The 15,982-nt window shown below is 39.0% G+C and overlaps 1 protein-coding gene across 2 annotated transcripts; it reads right to left on the bottom strand.

The window, feature by feature from the left end:
- RCN2 (reticulocalbin 2) lies at positions 1–13,153 on the bottom strand. 2 transcript variants are annotated; one of them, XM_075045598.1, is made up of 7 exons: positions 12,991–13,153; positions 12,720–12,825; positions 9,677–9,873; positions 7,040–7,153; positions 5,730–5,826; positions 3,591–3,733; positions 1–806 (listed from the first exon to the last, which is right to left on the bottom strand). In XM_075045598.1, the coding sequence occupies exons 1-7, from the start codon at positions 13,096–13,098 to the stop codon at positions 654–656; spliced, it is 918 nt and encodes a 305-aa protein (XP_074901699.1). In that variant the 5' UTR covers positions 13,099–13,153; the 3' UTR covers positions 1–653. The 2 variants fall into 2 exon arrangements, with proteins under 2 accessions (XP_074901699.1, XP_074901700.1); XM_075045599.1 differs by having other exon boundaries at positions 7,040–7,141; positions 12,991–13,150.
- Between the last annotated feature and the right edge of the window lie 2,829 nt (positions 13,154–15,982).

Below are 15,982 nucleotides of genomic sequence, written 5' to 3'. Positions count from 1 at the left end.
GACAGAATATTTAAAGTTTTAATCCAACAAATGAAGAGGGTCTTAACACTGTAAAATACCATTGTATTGCTAATGCTGTAGAATTGTACATTAAAAACAGCAGTCTATAGATGTAAAAATAGCAAGTTTATGATACAATAAAACACAGTATAGAAACCATTTAAAATTAAGTAGAAACCTCTTAAACAATTGAGGCATTAATCTAAGTGTTTCTCCAAATGTATTAAATAAAACACAGTTAATACTGACTCTAAACATCCCACCCCATCTTCCCCACTCCCCGCCCTAATTAAACTCATTAGAAAAAACAGTAGTCTCTCAGTCACTATGTTTTGCATTCTTTCAGAATCATTTAGATTCTCCATTTTCTTCAAGTACAGTAGAACAACTCTTCACAACACAGTACTGCCCCTGAAGTAATTTTTTTCCCAATGCTTTATAATTTTGGAAGTAAGTATTTAAGATTAATTTTGAAGCTAGAAGAGGCTCAAGGAAGTCTGCAGGATGGCAATTAAATTTTCAATGCAAATTATTTACACAAACATTAGTGTACTGTAATTACAGCATAGAACTGGCAACATAGCTGATGGGTGCTTTTAACAAAAGCTCCAAATGAAAGAAAGGGAAGAAAAACAGATTACAAAATAAATAATCTAAAGTTCTTCATGGTAGAAGCGTTCATCATGAAGCTGCCTACCATAATCTGTTGCTTCACTGTTGAGAAACAAATCCTGGTTCTTAAGAATTTCTGCTTCAGAAAGCTTTTTATCGTCATTCAAATCCATTTCTTCAATAAGGTGAAGAGCCTTTAAAATAAATGGAACACCATGTGCACAGTTAATAGATATGAGCATTTATAAATAATGCCTTTGGAATAGCTTTGTCAAAGTCCTGCCACAACACCATTATTTGTAACAAGCTAGACAACACATCACATTCAGAACAGAGCCTTTCTTTCCTCAGTTTGCTTCTCTTCGCCTCTTTTATTTGGTGGCAAAATCATAATATCAAATCTCTACCCTCACTATCAATTCTAAAGCAACAAATCAATGTCAAGCCCACAGCTTTACTTTGAGGGCAGAAGATGGCACTAGACCAGCAAAGATTAGCCATCTTCCTGGAAGCACCCGTAGTCCTTGAAATCCTCAGGCGAGTGCAGTACATGCCTTTAGTGTATGACCTGCAGAAAATGCAAGCTTAGCATGTCAGCTAGAGACCCTGTGTTCAGGGAGCCCTTCTGGATATCCAGGCACTGAATGACAGCTACAACAGCAAGTCCTCAATGTGTGGGACCTCAACTAGGATTTAAGCCAATAGTCTTCAAGTTGAGCATCCTCTTTCAGAAGTGTGCGCTGATTATCTCAGTCACATATTTACCCTGTGTCTGACAAGAGAAGCATCATTTACAGCTCTCAGGTTAAGCTGTAGGCATGCTTGTTTTCAACTCTGGAGGGGTCTACTGTGCTAAGACATTTTTTATTTCCTGAACCTGTGGAGACTCACTTTCTACCTTCAACAGTGGACAAGATAAGCCATCTAGGCATAGAACTTCAACTTTGGGTAGCAATTCATATTTTCCTTCATTTCCTGAAAGCAGAAACTTGCTTTTCTCAAAAAACTTTTAAATACTAAATCATGACAATGTCAAATGAAACTGCAAATTAAAACAGTTACCAGATTTTTGCTTATTTATATATCATAAAAGGAGGGAAGTTCAGCAGTAAAACAAAAAAACAATTGCAGAGTATTTTACTTGTAGCTTATTCACAAATGTTACGTAGCTCAAAGCTAACAAGCTAGTACAGCAGCTCTACCGCACCTATTGCTTCTGAGAAATAGAGGAGCCCAAGTATTACATGTTTTTTTTGTTTTTATTTGCTAAACATCTACAAATACAGTGATTTAGAGAATCCTTCTGTTCCTACTTTTTCTGATCAATTTGGCTCAATGTAACTGTTAAGTGACTTTTTAAAAAATTAAATATTACTTACAACTAAGCTGACTACCTCACCAAAAAGGACTGAAGAAAATAACAGGAACTAATGTTAGCCAAGCAGATTTTAAAAGCACTCTGCATGGCAGAAGCTAAAAGATTATTAAGACAAACATCTTGGTAAATACATATAAATTCCTGGAAATGGAATGTATAGTAATTTTTCTATTTTTATGTTATTTAGCTAACAGGTTTCTCAAGTCATTTTGAAATGCCAAAATGAAACTGCAATAATCAGCTTTCAAACAGCAGTTTATGACTTAAGTCAATGCTACCTTCTCTTTAGGATAGTGACTTTGCTAAGCCCTTACATTACCTGAAGGAAAAAAATAGCACATTAGAGAAACAGAAAAAAAAGATTTTTTGCAGAACTGAGCTACTGCTACAGCATGGCCTTGCTGTAAGCTAAGATTTGAATGAATAGCGAAGAACTGCTAAAAAAACCCCAAACCCAACCAAGCAAACCAACACAGGTATGGTTAAACTCAACACCACACAGAATTCAAGTCAGTTAGAACAGTATTGTTTCCATGAAATAAGAACCAACCACCCTCAAGAGTCAGATGTTAAACAAGGTCTGTGCAAAGGCTTACAGATCCACATTTACAAAAACACTGCTAGAGCAATTTAACAACTTAGTTTCCTACAATGATAGATACGTGAGTACCCAGTGCTGCGTGCTAGCCACATTGCTTTTTCTGTCACCAACAGAGCTGAAAAAGGAAGAGGTGGGACCTCAGTAATAAGACAGTCCAACCCAGTAGCTGGACTATGCTGTTTGACACAAAGCATGTCCTGTCTTTACCAGGAATTATGGAGGCATGGGAAGACCTGTTGTTCCTGCCATTCTGAACACCAAAATCCTCGAGTGCAAAGGAGAGAAACTTGGACAAATTAAGATAAAAAGTTACTAGCGGAAAGACAGAAATCCTCTCTACTGCAGTCAACAACTGTAAAGTCTGCTTACTAAAATAGGTTGTTCTGGAACACTCAGCGCTTCTACTGCCTGCTACAAAAAAATAAAGACAGCCAAAATGAGAATCCACTTAAACCTATTATGCTGTTCTACCTCTGATTAAATCATTTTAATTATCATCAAATGCTGTTTGCATTACAGCATCTTGAATCATAGAATACTTCCATTTTCTTGTACTTACAGAAAGACAAGTTTTTAGTTCTACAAATTATGGTGATTTATACAGTTAGAAGAATCACAATCAATTTTTGTTTTCAAAATCACCCTGTCAGTATATACCAGCTTCTTTTAGTAGTATATCTCATTAGATTTACTTACAATAACTAAAAAATAACTTATTAAAATACTGTACCCTTAAGTCCAACCAAGTAAGCTATTTAAACATGTAGAAAGGCACTTTGTTAATTTACAAACACTCGTACAATTAATAGGAACTTCACATTTGCCTAATGCAGTTAAGGGACCTGCACTCTTTTTACAAACTGAAAAAAGGTTAAAAATATATGCAAAGATCTACTAAGCATTCTTTTTCAACTAAGACATGATAAATCTGAATGCATCTATTCAAATTCAAAATTCCACCACATCAATTAAAATCTAAATAGCAGTCAAAACACATACCTCCTCTTGTGCAATACCCTGATTATTAGGTACTATCCAAGACAAGAGCTCTTGAGGGTCGAGTTTTCCGTCACTGTCCTTGTCATAGTCATTCACAAACCGATCCTTCTCAACAAGTATCCATTCTGGATCTTCCCTTGCAGCTAGTAAGACACATTTGTCAAGTTTAAAGCCACTCTTTACCTTAAAGCAGATGTTTTCACCTTTTGTCCTAAGCAAATTCACTTAACCTCATAAAACATAACATAAAAGTGATTTCACTTAACAAAGACAAGACTTACAGACCAGTCCCAATAGATTAAATAAATGCATCTGTCTACACATGAAAAAAATACTTGTATAGAATAAAACAGCATTTAAAGCTTAGGTAATATTAAGATTGTAAATTTACAGTTGAACTAAGCAGATGTTAAAGTCAAAGTTTACCACCAACTGAACTGTTCACTTTACATCTCCACAATTACCCAAACTGATAGTGGAGAAAGCATACGTTGTATTGAATGTGCTGCCAAGCAGATGGTTTCCTACTTATTGGGACAGCTGACATATCAGTAGGAAAACATTAAAGTGGATAAAAGAGATATCTTACATTTGCAGTATTTACCTTGAGTGACTTAAGATTACTCTCTCCCATTAATATATAGCAATCGTGTTGCGGACACCGTGTTGAGAGTATCACATGACAGCAATGTGAGCAATACTATAGGCCTCAGACATTGGTCATCTCAGCACTTAACGGACGGAGGAAAGTAGGGAAAAGCTTTAAATCAACAAGCGTCCCGAGAAGTAGGTAGATAAATAGTGTTTTGCAGTATATAAAACTGATAACGTATTATAAAAGAACAAAGAGTGAAGTCCCTCTCCTTCCTTTCCAACATCTTCTTTTGCAAGTAGATTATCCCTTCATGTCACAATTCATCATGCACTGTTGCCCAAAACCACAAAACAGTTATGAAACTACACCCACCATGAAGTTTATTTAAACTGTGCTGCAGGAACACTCTCTGCAGAGGAGATGGGCATTTGGAGAAGTTGAAGTAGTTTCTACAATTATAGCCGATTCTGAATTCTTGCTAAAGTTTTAATGACAGAGCTGTTATCTTCTCTGTTAACTGCAAGGACCCTAGCAACAACTTCACTCCTTTCCAACAGCTTCGGACAGACTGGCTTGGAAAAGCTTTTTTTATGTCAGAGCAGGAAAATGATAAAGAACACTGTAGTTGCATCAGAGATCTATTGTTTTAACTGGCTCTGGCAAACAAGATGGTTATACAAGGTTAAATGTCAGGTGGTTGATTGGAGTGAAGAAAAACTGACTATTCCCCTATTTCTCCATATCCTTATGTGGCTTAAACATTTTCTCCAGCTAGGATGCCAGCCCACGCTTAAGAATTAGCATTCCTTAGGACCAAGCAGACTCTCCACGTGCCTCAAGCTACTGGTCTTTCTGAACTGGAGGAGTTATTTGCCCTATCATGTAGCAAATCAAATACAGCGTATAAAATATTTATCTATTAGCAACACAGCTAGACAAAAGTATTGCGAAACACCAGGTAAGAGTCCTTTTTCTTGTTAAAGAAGGAATTCATCAAGCTTAAGGAAGGGCGAGAGTGGGAAAAAAAAAAAAAAGTGAAAGCAGATAGGCTTTTGATATCTGGTACAGTGAACAGACTCCTTACACTTCCCCTCCGACTCTCTTAAAACACACACAGCTTCAACCCTTCTAAAGCAAGGCTGACAGCTGCCACCTTAAGCTGATAAAGACCAGGGAAGTTTAACCTTACATTCATGCTGGCTGGTTTCGCGGATGTGTTCAGCTAGCAAAACTACATCTTATTTCAGCTGCATATCTAGCTATGAGGAATATGCTTCAGTCTTCAGGAAAACAAGAAGTAACTTGCAAGGAAACAGTGGGATGGGCTATATACAAACTACTGCCAAATACATACAGGGCAGACTGAAATAATGACCTACTATGCCCAGTACCATGAAACTGAATTATTCTAAAAGACAGGATAATGTTATTCAGAACCTGTAGGTGGAGGTGTAAAAAGCTGAGAATAAAGGTGCATACAATTCATCCCATTCCAAAAGCTTCTGTTCAGTTCCTTCTTTCATACACCCACCCTTTTTCCTTACTTGGGTCTCTTCTGTAATCACCAAGGAATTCTTCCAGGCTAACAAATCCATCACCGTCTTTATCATGTTCTTCTAAAGCCTCCTGAATGACAAAGTCCTTTTGTATACATAGAAAAAGCAAAATATCAATTTGTGAAAAATTAGCAACTTTTAATCAAGAGAAACAGCAATAAATAATTTTAGAGCAATAAGGTATCCTTTAAAGACTCCCTCATTTCAAATCTGCTTTTCCATTTTTATGCAGATTAGTGCATTAATTGGTTCCTGTGCAACAGAACAGATCTGTTCTTAAGAATTCAGGATGTCAGGTTTTATGAAAACCAAATCCAAAAGGTGTACCTAGGGTTGGAATCCTTCAACGTAATTCAAAACTACAAAAATAGCTGAGAAACATTAATTTCTACAAAGCTGTATCATCTCATTTAACTCTTCTTCTTCCATGTGATGTATTCATTAATTTGCATTTTTCTAACTTTATGAAATTGTCAGGAAAACTCGTTGGTCTTTTGGTCCTATGTTTCCCAGTGAAGACAGTCTGCCTGTTCTCCTAGTTCTGTCTTGTCTTGTTTGTCCATAATAAACAGTTATGTCAACACAAACAGAGGCTGTTTGCATGGCACTCCTCCTGGCAGTTGGCTCTGCAGCATCAGACAGCCAAAACTGAAGGCTCTATTGCAGAAAAGCACCAATGTACTTTTAACTGGGTCAACTGTCGATACTGAGCTGGAATGACACCCACAGTCACAGCAGTGAGGAAACAAATGCCCAATGGCAAAGTGCTCCTGGCTGAAATAATAATCTCCCAAGCTCTGACCACAGTACAGTCAGTATTAAAGCTTCAGACGGGCTTGAATGCTCTTTTTCAGCCAGAAACATGACTCTTGTGTCCCTTTAAGCAAAGTGAGAGTAATAGACACTTGACCTTTTCCTGTGCAAAATCTTTCCTGTAAGTCCCCCTAACTAGAATTGAACTCTGAACTGGGCATGAAACTTCCTCAGGCTAAAATCTCACTGATCTATTTCCAACCTAACAGAGTTTAGAGACAGATACGTCAGTCCAATCCCAAAAATTTGGGATAGTTGTGCAATACTATTCTTGAAACAGATTTCAAAGAAAAACACTGAACCGCTGCTCCAGCTCCTGACCTCCAGCACTGGATCCACAACACATTATCTGCTTTTTAATTTGGTCTGTAAAAGCAATATTCAGAACTGCTCAAAAACACACTTCCTGTAGTACTGGGGCTAAGCACATGCATTAAAAAGATGTTGCATCTATATACACAGGCTGATACTCTCCTAAATCTTACCGTCATATACTCCACTTCCTCAGGATGTTCAAAAGCAACAAATTCATCCACATTTAGATCAGGAACATCATCTCTATTAGCTTTTTCAAAACGCTTTTTCTCCTTTAAATGAAGCTTAGAAAATAGATTTAGTTAGAGCACTTAATGAAAAGGAAAAACATTATAGTAGCTGGCTGTAGGCTCATTAGAATATTAATTGTTTCACATTATGTACTCATATTATACTGATGTTACATTTTCTCTAAAAAGAGCTCATCCAGAGCAATGAGAACAGCACTTTTAATTGAGGTAGTTTTACTCTAAGAATCACATAAAAACTTCCTTATTTTTTCAATTTAAGGAGACATTTAAAACATACTCTTAGCCAAGGCTTCTAAAACACAAAAGGGAGAGAATGAAAAGACCAAGAATTATCTTGTCTTTATACAGGCTTCCTCTTCTAAAAAGTCACCAATTCCCAAACTAGGTTTAGTGGAGTACAATGATTATAATTAATGGTAGCCATTGCAAATTCCGAAATTTACATCTGAAGGACATTTAACCTTCTGGATCTATATCTCATTATATCAAGGGCTGTTTGTAGTTGAAAGAAGGTCTTGAAAAAAATATCATGTATGTAAAATGTCTTTTCTGAAGCCATTTTAAGTGCTGAAGGATTAGACAGATTCCTTTAACACAAGACTGTTGTCCATTACATCTGAACACATTTGAAAGCAAAGTCACTTCTCTCACCCATTTTAAGTATAAATATTAGCATGCCTCTTAAAAATAAATAAGATCCACAATAAGCAGGGAAGTTCTTATTTCTGAATGTCTTGCACTTCCTGTTTCCATATTCCAAATGTGCAAAAATTTTATTTTTTTTCTCATTTAATTTCATACAGTCTCTTTAGACAAAATAAAGACCCAACTGATCTCTACTCAAACTGCATGTGACGTGAGCTATACAAATTCTGGAATCCCATGATTAAGTGTGTTGTGCTACCAGTGTAACTCTGATCTGGATAAGGGAGTGGCCAGCAAACCAGAGATCACAAATACTTTAAAAATAACCATTTGAAATTGTACTTCCTCGTTTATATCCTATTTAGTGACACTTCTTTCAAAATGAGGCTAACCTGATTAATACAGAGCATAACATGTAACAAATAAACGTATAAGATCTTAACTATTCTGCAAAATAATTAAATGTACTCTTAAAGAAAAGCTGACCTTAGCTGAGAGTTTAAATAGGAAGGCAATTCAGAAGGACTGACTACAGAAAGGACTGGACTGCAACATAAACTTGAACTATTGAGGGGGAAAATCTATTTTTCAGTGGTTTTTTGAGAAGTGATGAACAAGGCTGCCACCTTCTGGTAAATTCATATGTTTACTGATGTCAATTCTAAATCAATACCATAGTCTAACTCTTCCATTTTGACTAGAGCAAGATCACTAATTTCCAAACATAAGGAAAATGCTGAAGAAGGCTGTCATATGATGCTTGTACAATGCTGCTAATTTTGCTCTTTACAATATAAGTTGAAGAAGTCAGCAAGCAGGAAAACCTAGAAGCAGTCAAACAAAGCATAGCATAAGTAAGTAAGTAGGAGTTCTAACCTGGCATATATACCTATGATGGCAATATCTCAAACATGGGATCAATATTTTGACTGGTAGGTCCATGTAAAGTCTTGTTTTATTTAAAAACTATATAATTATTCAGTTAAGTGACCTCCAAAGCTTTACAGTTTGTTTCTTCAGTGTGTAAAATCCCCTGCCCATTGTCTATTTTAGCTTCACTTCTGTCAACATCCTGTATTATCTACTACTACTTTATTAAAAGCAGCCACAGCAATCTTCACAGAAGAAAACCCCAACAAAACACTCAGGCCAGAATAGTCTAAAAACTCACTTACTCTCTTTTTGGGAAATATTTACATGTACTATACATGTGTAACCTGAAAGGAAACAAGTTTTGCTATGTGGTGATTCTTGGTGAACCTTTCCTCCCTGCCTCTCTTGCCTCTTTCCTTTCCACTCTCAAGTATCTGCTTTCATATATGAGATTAATCCATAACTTCTGTTGTTTACACATCCAGTTTTAGCTGTCAGAGTTGCATTTTGATTGCTAAAAATGTCTGAATTGCTATTGCTTTCTCTGTGGGTCTCTAATGGACAGAAAATGTTAAAGCAGGCTGTATTGATACCCCACACTGGGTACTTGAGAAATAACTGGAAAAGTGCAATACAGGGGGTTAAAGAGTACAAGGGCTTCCTTTACCTCCAACACCAGTGGTACTGGCCCCTACTGAAGGCAGGACACTGGTTAGGCTACAGACCTAATCTAATAGATTGGCATCTTCTTTAAAGATGATAGCTGGAGACTGTGCTCTGTGGTAAGACTGTCAATAGACTTCACTCAGCTTGAAAAAATATACTTGGGAGGTACGATTTTGTTCTGTCTTTGTTTTGTTGGTAGCAGCTTTAATACTCCATTACTTTCCTTTAATTACTCCCCTATCTCAGATAGATGAAAGCGTTAAACCATGTGCCAGCTGCTAAGGTTTCTCTACCCATCTTGTTCTGTCACAATAAACAAACATTGCTGCCTTTTGCCAACAGCTTACAGAAACTGATGCTGAAACATTTTACCTGTCGAAATGATTCTTCTTCTTGATCCTCCAGGACAGTGTTCTCATCAAAATCAATTACACGATCATACATTTGCATATTATACTCCTTCCAAGACACCAATCCATCACCATCTTTGTCATAGTCATTGAAGTGTTGCTTAGCTTCTTGCGTAACATAATGTTTAAAAGACTGCTGTATCCAGGAACTCAGCTCCTCTGTGAAAATCATTAAAAAAATAATAAAATAAAAAAAATCAGAATCATCTGCACTATAAAAACTATAAAGATACCACAGGTCTATTCAGTCTGGAATATACTCTGCAATTCAGATGTAAGCATATAGGCAAGAGCTTAGTTAAAGCAAAACAATCTGTTTTTTCTATGCCATGGCTTTTTTCAAGTTAACTGAATGAGAGAATAGATCATAGCTACAGCCTTCCGTTTTTCTTTCATAGTACCATTTCCCCATTGATACCCTTAAGCTAGAGTTACACGGTTACTGGCCTGTATCGGTGCTGCCAGAGTAAGTGTGATGCATCCCTCTCTGAAACACGTGGGATGTGGTAGGAAAAAATGATTACAGGTAGCATTCATACAGCTACATAGCAAAGTGGATCACTAAAAACTTATCCTGTAAGAAAATTCTTAGTTTTCAGCTGAGAACATACCCTTATTTAGGTCACTGGGACCCAAACAATGGAAGCAGGAAGCCTGCCCCTTTTGGTGCCTGCTGACATTTATGTCAGCCTGAAATGATTACGTGGCTATGCCTTTCCAAATCTGAAGCCAATCAACACTGTAGCATCCCTTCACCTTTTTTTTCTTTAGAGCTTTATGAAAATGATACTGAATATGGTTTAGATAGACAACTCTAAACATAATTTTTATCCCCCCAAAATATCATTCCCATCAGTTTTGGGTTTCTTTTGAAAAATCCACAAACTGAAATAAAAATAAATTCACTGCCATTGCCTTAATTACCAGAATGAAACATTAAGAAATATTTTCCCTTTACTTGGGGCTGAAATCAAGCCTTATATATTTTTGGAAATGCTTTGAAGCTATTTGTTTTTATAGAAACATGGCTAAAAGAAAGCTGAATATGCAGATGAATTCATACAAATACATTAAAGTTACTTCATTTAAAGATTGGGAGAACATATTCCCTCAGTATCACCCAGTTATTTTCAGGTGCCCAGAAAGGGAAGGCAACTTCCTCTGCATTGCAACATTATATAGCTAAATCAACTCAACTGAAATCCTGCTCTGAAGAGTCATGATGACTAATAAAAAAATCCTACAGAAATTACTACTTTGGTGTAGAAAAATCTTATAGCATTTTTAAATACTAAAGTATCTTATTCTGTCCTTCCTGGCAGAAGTGTCAATACAACCTTACTAGGTTTATTTAAATATCTTTGAAAAGCAGCAAGAGATTTTTAAAAATATATTTTGAATACTGAATTTGTATTACCAAAGGAACCAACTTTGTAACAGATTCTGTGAATTGATTGAACATGTGGAGGCGTGCATGCCATGTTTTATAACCACTGAGGCTTGTGCACAAAACCAGCATTGCCTTACAAGAAACTGCAACATGACTTCTTAAAGATGGGTAACATATAATTTTTAGCATGGTTTATTTCCCAGCATTTAAGGCACGAGGCACAGTCATCTGAACACATAATGTCCAGTGCCACTAATCAGAAATACTTAATGCTCCAACATTAGAGAAGCAGTATTAATATTTATCACAAATTCTCTCACTGTTAGCCTCCAAACGGAGACGCCACTACTAAGGAAAAGTTCTCCAGGAGTGTTTTGCAATACACTGAGAAATAACTGAGCTGAAAAAGCTTCGATACTGTAAGTTTCTTGGTGTAAAACCATATTCCACTCTGAGTTTTCCTTTGGGAAGCGAGGGGAGGGCAAGTTTCCATTAGACTGAGAACCAGATGCAATATATACCATGAGGATGGAGTACAGGTGGAATTTCTACCCTTTAGATAGACTTCTGCCCTTACAGCCTTCATGTTGTGAACTGCTTGTTGTTTATTACAGGGGTTAGCCATCCTGTCAAAGTTATATACTATCTCATCTCTACACAGTCAGATGCAGGAACACTGAAATAAGTGTGCAGCTGATTAGTTTCAGCATATAAAGTCAAAGACATTCAAGAGATATAGTTGATCTTGTCTTCAAAACCATATTTTGTCCTCTCACCTAGAAAGCTTCCTGCATGTTTAGTATCATGTTAATGAAGTATCACTGTTCTGGTATTTGAACAAGGATTCTATTTGCTCTGCATGTGTGCATGTGAGACAATTTTGATTTTTTGTCAAAATCACAGCAAAACACCAAAAATACATTGTCATAATGAGTTTTAAACTTAAATTAATAACGTGTCATGATCATGTACTGAAAGGAAAGGCCCGAGTTTACCGTGGAGTTCACGAGTCTGACTGATAAAAACCTGTCTGGGAAGAGACATTTGATACGATACTGTGATGAAACGAATATATGATTCCTCAGTGTCACTCGGTGTCACCAGGCATTGAAGCGCATATATGTAGTACTATGACTGCAGCGCACTTTCTTTGCCTCTTAAACTTGCTCTCCGAGTTGCACAAACAGGATTTCAAACACAGAAATCCCCTTGACTCAAAGTGGCTTCGGGCGTGCAAAGCTGGTACCTACAACTTAGTAATGCTCTCTTACCCACGCTAACTCACTCCCGTGTGCTCCTGTTGGCCCTCACTTCTTTCCTCACGTAAAACAGAAATCTTAGGGACCGAGACACCCTCTGTTGGCGTTCCTAACGCACTGTGCAAGCTGGTCGTTCTGTTTTCCATGGAGATACCCCACAGCACAGGAGTCATCGGCGGTGTCACGGGGGGAGCGTATCTTTCCCTCCTCTGCGGGCGCGGGGCCAGACCCGGGACAGGGACAAAGCCCGGCCCCCGCCCGCTTGAACCCCCACGCGTGCTACCAGCTGGTCGCCGGGCCACGCAACCGCGGCGGTCGCCGGGCCAGCCGGGTGCCGGGCCGCCTCTCGCCGTTACCCTTGGTGAGGAGGCCGTCCGCGTCCGAGTCGATCTTCTTCACAATGGCCCTCAGCCGCCGCTGCTGCTCTTCCGGGTTGAGCCGCGCGTACTCCTCCGCCTCCTCCTGCGGCACAGGGAACCAACCGCGCGTCAAACCGCCGTCCCCGGACGCCTCAGACCCTTTCCCGGCCCGCCGGCGGCGGCGGCTGCCGCCCCGCGGCCTCGCCGGCGGAGAAGCCCCGCGCTCGGCCCGCTCCCGCCCTCCCTCCCCACCACCGCCGCCGCCCACCTGTCCGCCGAGCAGCGCCTCCCGGTCGTAGTCGGCGCGGTGCTGTCCCTGCGCCGCCAGGGCGAGGGCCAGGCCCAGGGCCAGCAGCAGCGGCCTCTGCCGCCGCATCTCGCCCGCCGAGAAGGGGACCCACGACTGAAGGGGCGGGGAAAGGGGCTGCGGAGGGCGGGACGAGCGGCGGCGGGGGGCTCGGGGGCGTCGCCTGCGCCGAGGGTCGGACCCGCGGCCCTGGGGGGAGCCGGCGGCGGTTGCCGCCGGGAGGACCCAGCCCTGGGCGCCGCCTGTGCCGAATTACCCGCAGCGGGAACGGACCGCTGGTTGAGAACCAGAAGGTTTACCCTCCTCTCTCGCCCAGTCCTTTTTGCTGTACCCGTGGAAGAGACCAAATGCGATCGAGATGGAGGGATCGTTTGCCGACTTGTAAGCATCAGTGAAGCTTGGAAGACCGAAGTGACTTGTCACCAGAACGTCAGGCAAGCGTCAACAAACCCTGGCATCAGGGAAGAGGATCAGGAAACGAACGGTGTAAAAGCTTTACACCAAAAACAAGCCAACGATTCACTTGCCGGAGGACCCGACTCGCAAGTCACGCTTCTAACACAAAGTTAAAGGGGAGCAGTGCTTTACGAGAGTTAACAAGGTGGATCAATACAAATGTTCATAACTGCTCAATGCAGATAATAGAAAAGAAAGCTGTAAAATGAATTTAACCTCATTTACCACTCAAACTAAAAATACGTCAAGTAAATGAGCAGGGGGCCTCCCCAGGAATACCATTCCTAAGAGCTGTTGTGTGAAATTGGGATTGCTCTGATCCCAAGCCCAATGAGGTCAGATTAATCATTCTTACTGGATGAATCGAGATTTACGCAAGACCATCGCTAGATTTGTTACTTCTGCTTTCAATACTACTGTTATTTCTGGAACTCCTCTTTTAAACAGAAAGAAGTGAGATGAACCTACCTGGATTTCCAGAAACACAATTGTTGCCAGGTTTAAGCAGAGCCCTCGATTAATGGAGGTTGTCTGCTGCGCTGTCCTGTCTCTTCCGTGGCAACAGCGATGTACAGCTCCCCAGTTAACCTCAAATTCTATTAACTGCGAAGAGCTACGACAGTTCATTTTGAAGATCTGAGAGTAAAATATTGCAATAAATCAGTAAATGTGTTATTGCAATTTCCTGCCCATATAAGAAATGTCTTTCTATTAAAAAATCTAATAGTGAGTTGAGTCTAATATATTTTATTGGTTTAAATGTTAAATTTCCTATCAGTATTTATATAAATCACATATACAAAATGTGAATTAAGGCATACTACTTGTGGCATGTGTAGATGAAGCAAATCCTGTAAGCATTAAAAACAGAAATAAGATTTGGTTTCTGAAATAGTACTGAAGATGCTTTGTCTTCTTTGTCTAATGCATTACTAACACCCCAAGAAACCTCTGCTGCCTATCTCAAGGGTTGACAAGTGTATCAGATTATACATTTAAGTGCCTAAACTGTAATAGCCTCCAAGTAAAAAATTCAACGTGAATGTGCGAAGAGCAAGTTTATTAATGACACATTCATATGCCGAGATGACTCAAGATAGGAGGAGGAGGAAATACAAATAACTGAAACAATAAAGCAAGCTAAACCAAAAAGTCATTATATCCTATACATTAGGAAAAAAAATCTGAAGCTCAGCAAGAGGGAAAGCATAGGGAATCATACTCTTCTCTTGGTAGTTAGCCTGTGTCAAAATGCAACCCAGACACTTCCCAGCATGCAGTTAATCGGTCATATAATAAAATTCAAGATCATTCTGGTATGGATGCAGGGGGAAAAAAAAAAAGAGAGAGAGAGGCTCTCATGTTCCCTCGATATTTTTAACCAAGTGCACAGCAAATGCATCACTATTGTAACTTGTAAGTAAAAAGAGAGTATCAGTGAAGCTATTTTTAAATCAGAATATGAGTCACGCTATATAAAAACTTCTTAATGTGCTGAACTTTCTGACTTTTCAAAAAAATCCCCCCTTCCCCCAAGCCAAATTGCATACAGTCTTTCACAAATCTGCTTGGAGCTTCTTTCAGTCACAAAGGAATTCATGTTAGGTCATGTTCAACACAACTTCTTCTCTATGAGATCTGCAAATGTAAATCTCTTCCTGTTAAACTGTCAGCACGAGATCAGTTGTCCAGCAACATAAACAGTAGCTTCTTAACAGTTATTTCTAGCAAGTGAAGTTATCCATCTGGTGTTTACTACAATTTTTTTATGTTTCTACATTTTAGTTTTATAAATCACTGCCTAACTTGAATAAGCTTTAATTTTCTTCACTCTAATGTATGTCATTTATACCCTTTTAGAATAAACGGATTTTCAGTAGTTTTTTTAGATAGGCTTCCGTTTTGACATATTCTCCTAATTTTGTTTTTATCACTTGTAAACATTTTAAGCTGCATACGAGACGATTAAGTGTATTTAAGACCTGCATGCAAAGATTATCCTTCCTTCTTCCATTATAAAAGTCGTTGGATTTTGGCATGTGGATTTAAGTAAGGGAAAAAACTGAGCAACAGCGTACTTATAAAGATGATCAGGTTCAAATACCCTGTGTTTGGATTTCAAAATGGCAGTCATTTGCTTTAGTAGTACCCAAATATGACTTTCTGAGTGTTCTAATCAATTGTTTCGTAACACCTCGCACAAAGTATCCTGAAGTATTTTAGACCCTGCAGACATTACAGACCTGGTTTTCTACATCTTTGCATTTAGTGCAGTTATTAATATCTGAGGAAGTAGGTTATAAAATGACACTTCTAATGTGGTATCTGATTTGGCATCGAACCAGAACAGCAGGATTTGACACAAGGCCCAGTACCACAGTGCTCAGCTCAGCCACACACCAAAAAGACAGTTGTGGAAGCTCAGACAAATGCCTGATAAATAATGCCTGATAAATAGCAAACAAGCTCATAATCGAACAGTGACAATATAAGGGAT

Source organism: Buteo buteo, chromosome 13, assembly GCF_964188355.1.
Source record: "Buteo buteo chromosome 13, bButBut1.hap1.1, whole genome shotgun sequence".
Taxonomy (NCBI): Eukaryota; Metazoa; Chordata; class Aves; order Accipitriformes; family Accipitridae; genus Buteo; species Buteo buteo.
The sequence above is the reverse complement of the archived record's forward strand: the minus strand, read 5'-3'. Positions and strand labels throughout refer to the sequence as shown.

Coding starts and splice junctions, on each gene's coding strand:
- RCN2 (XM_075045598.1), bottom strand. CDS start 13,098: ATGCGGCGGCAGAGGCCGCTGCTGCTGGCCCTGGGCCTGGCCCTCGCC. Junction 5,827..7,039: donor AGGAAGTGGAGTATATGACG/GTAAGATTTAGG, acceptor TGTATACAAAAG/GACTTTGTCATTCAGGAGGC. Junction 3,734..5,729: donor TGATTACAGAAGAGACCCAA/GTAAGGAAAAAG, acceptor GTGTCTTACTAG/CTGCAAGGGAAGATCCAGAA.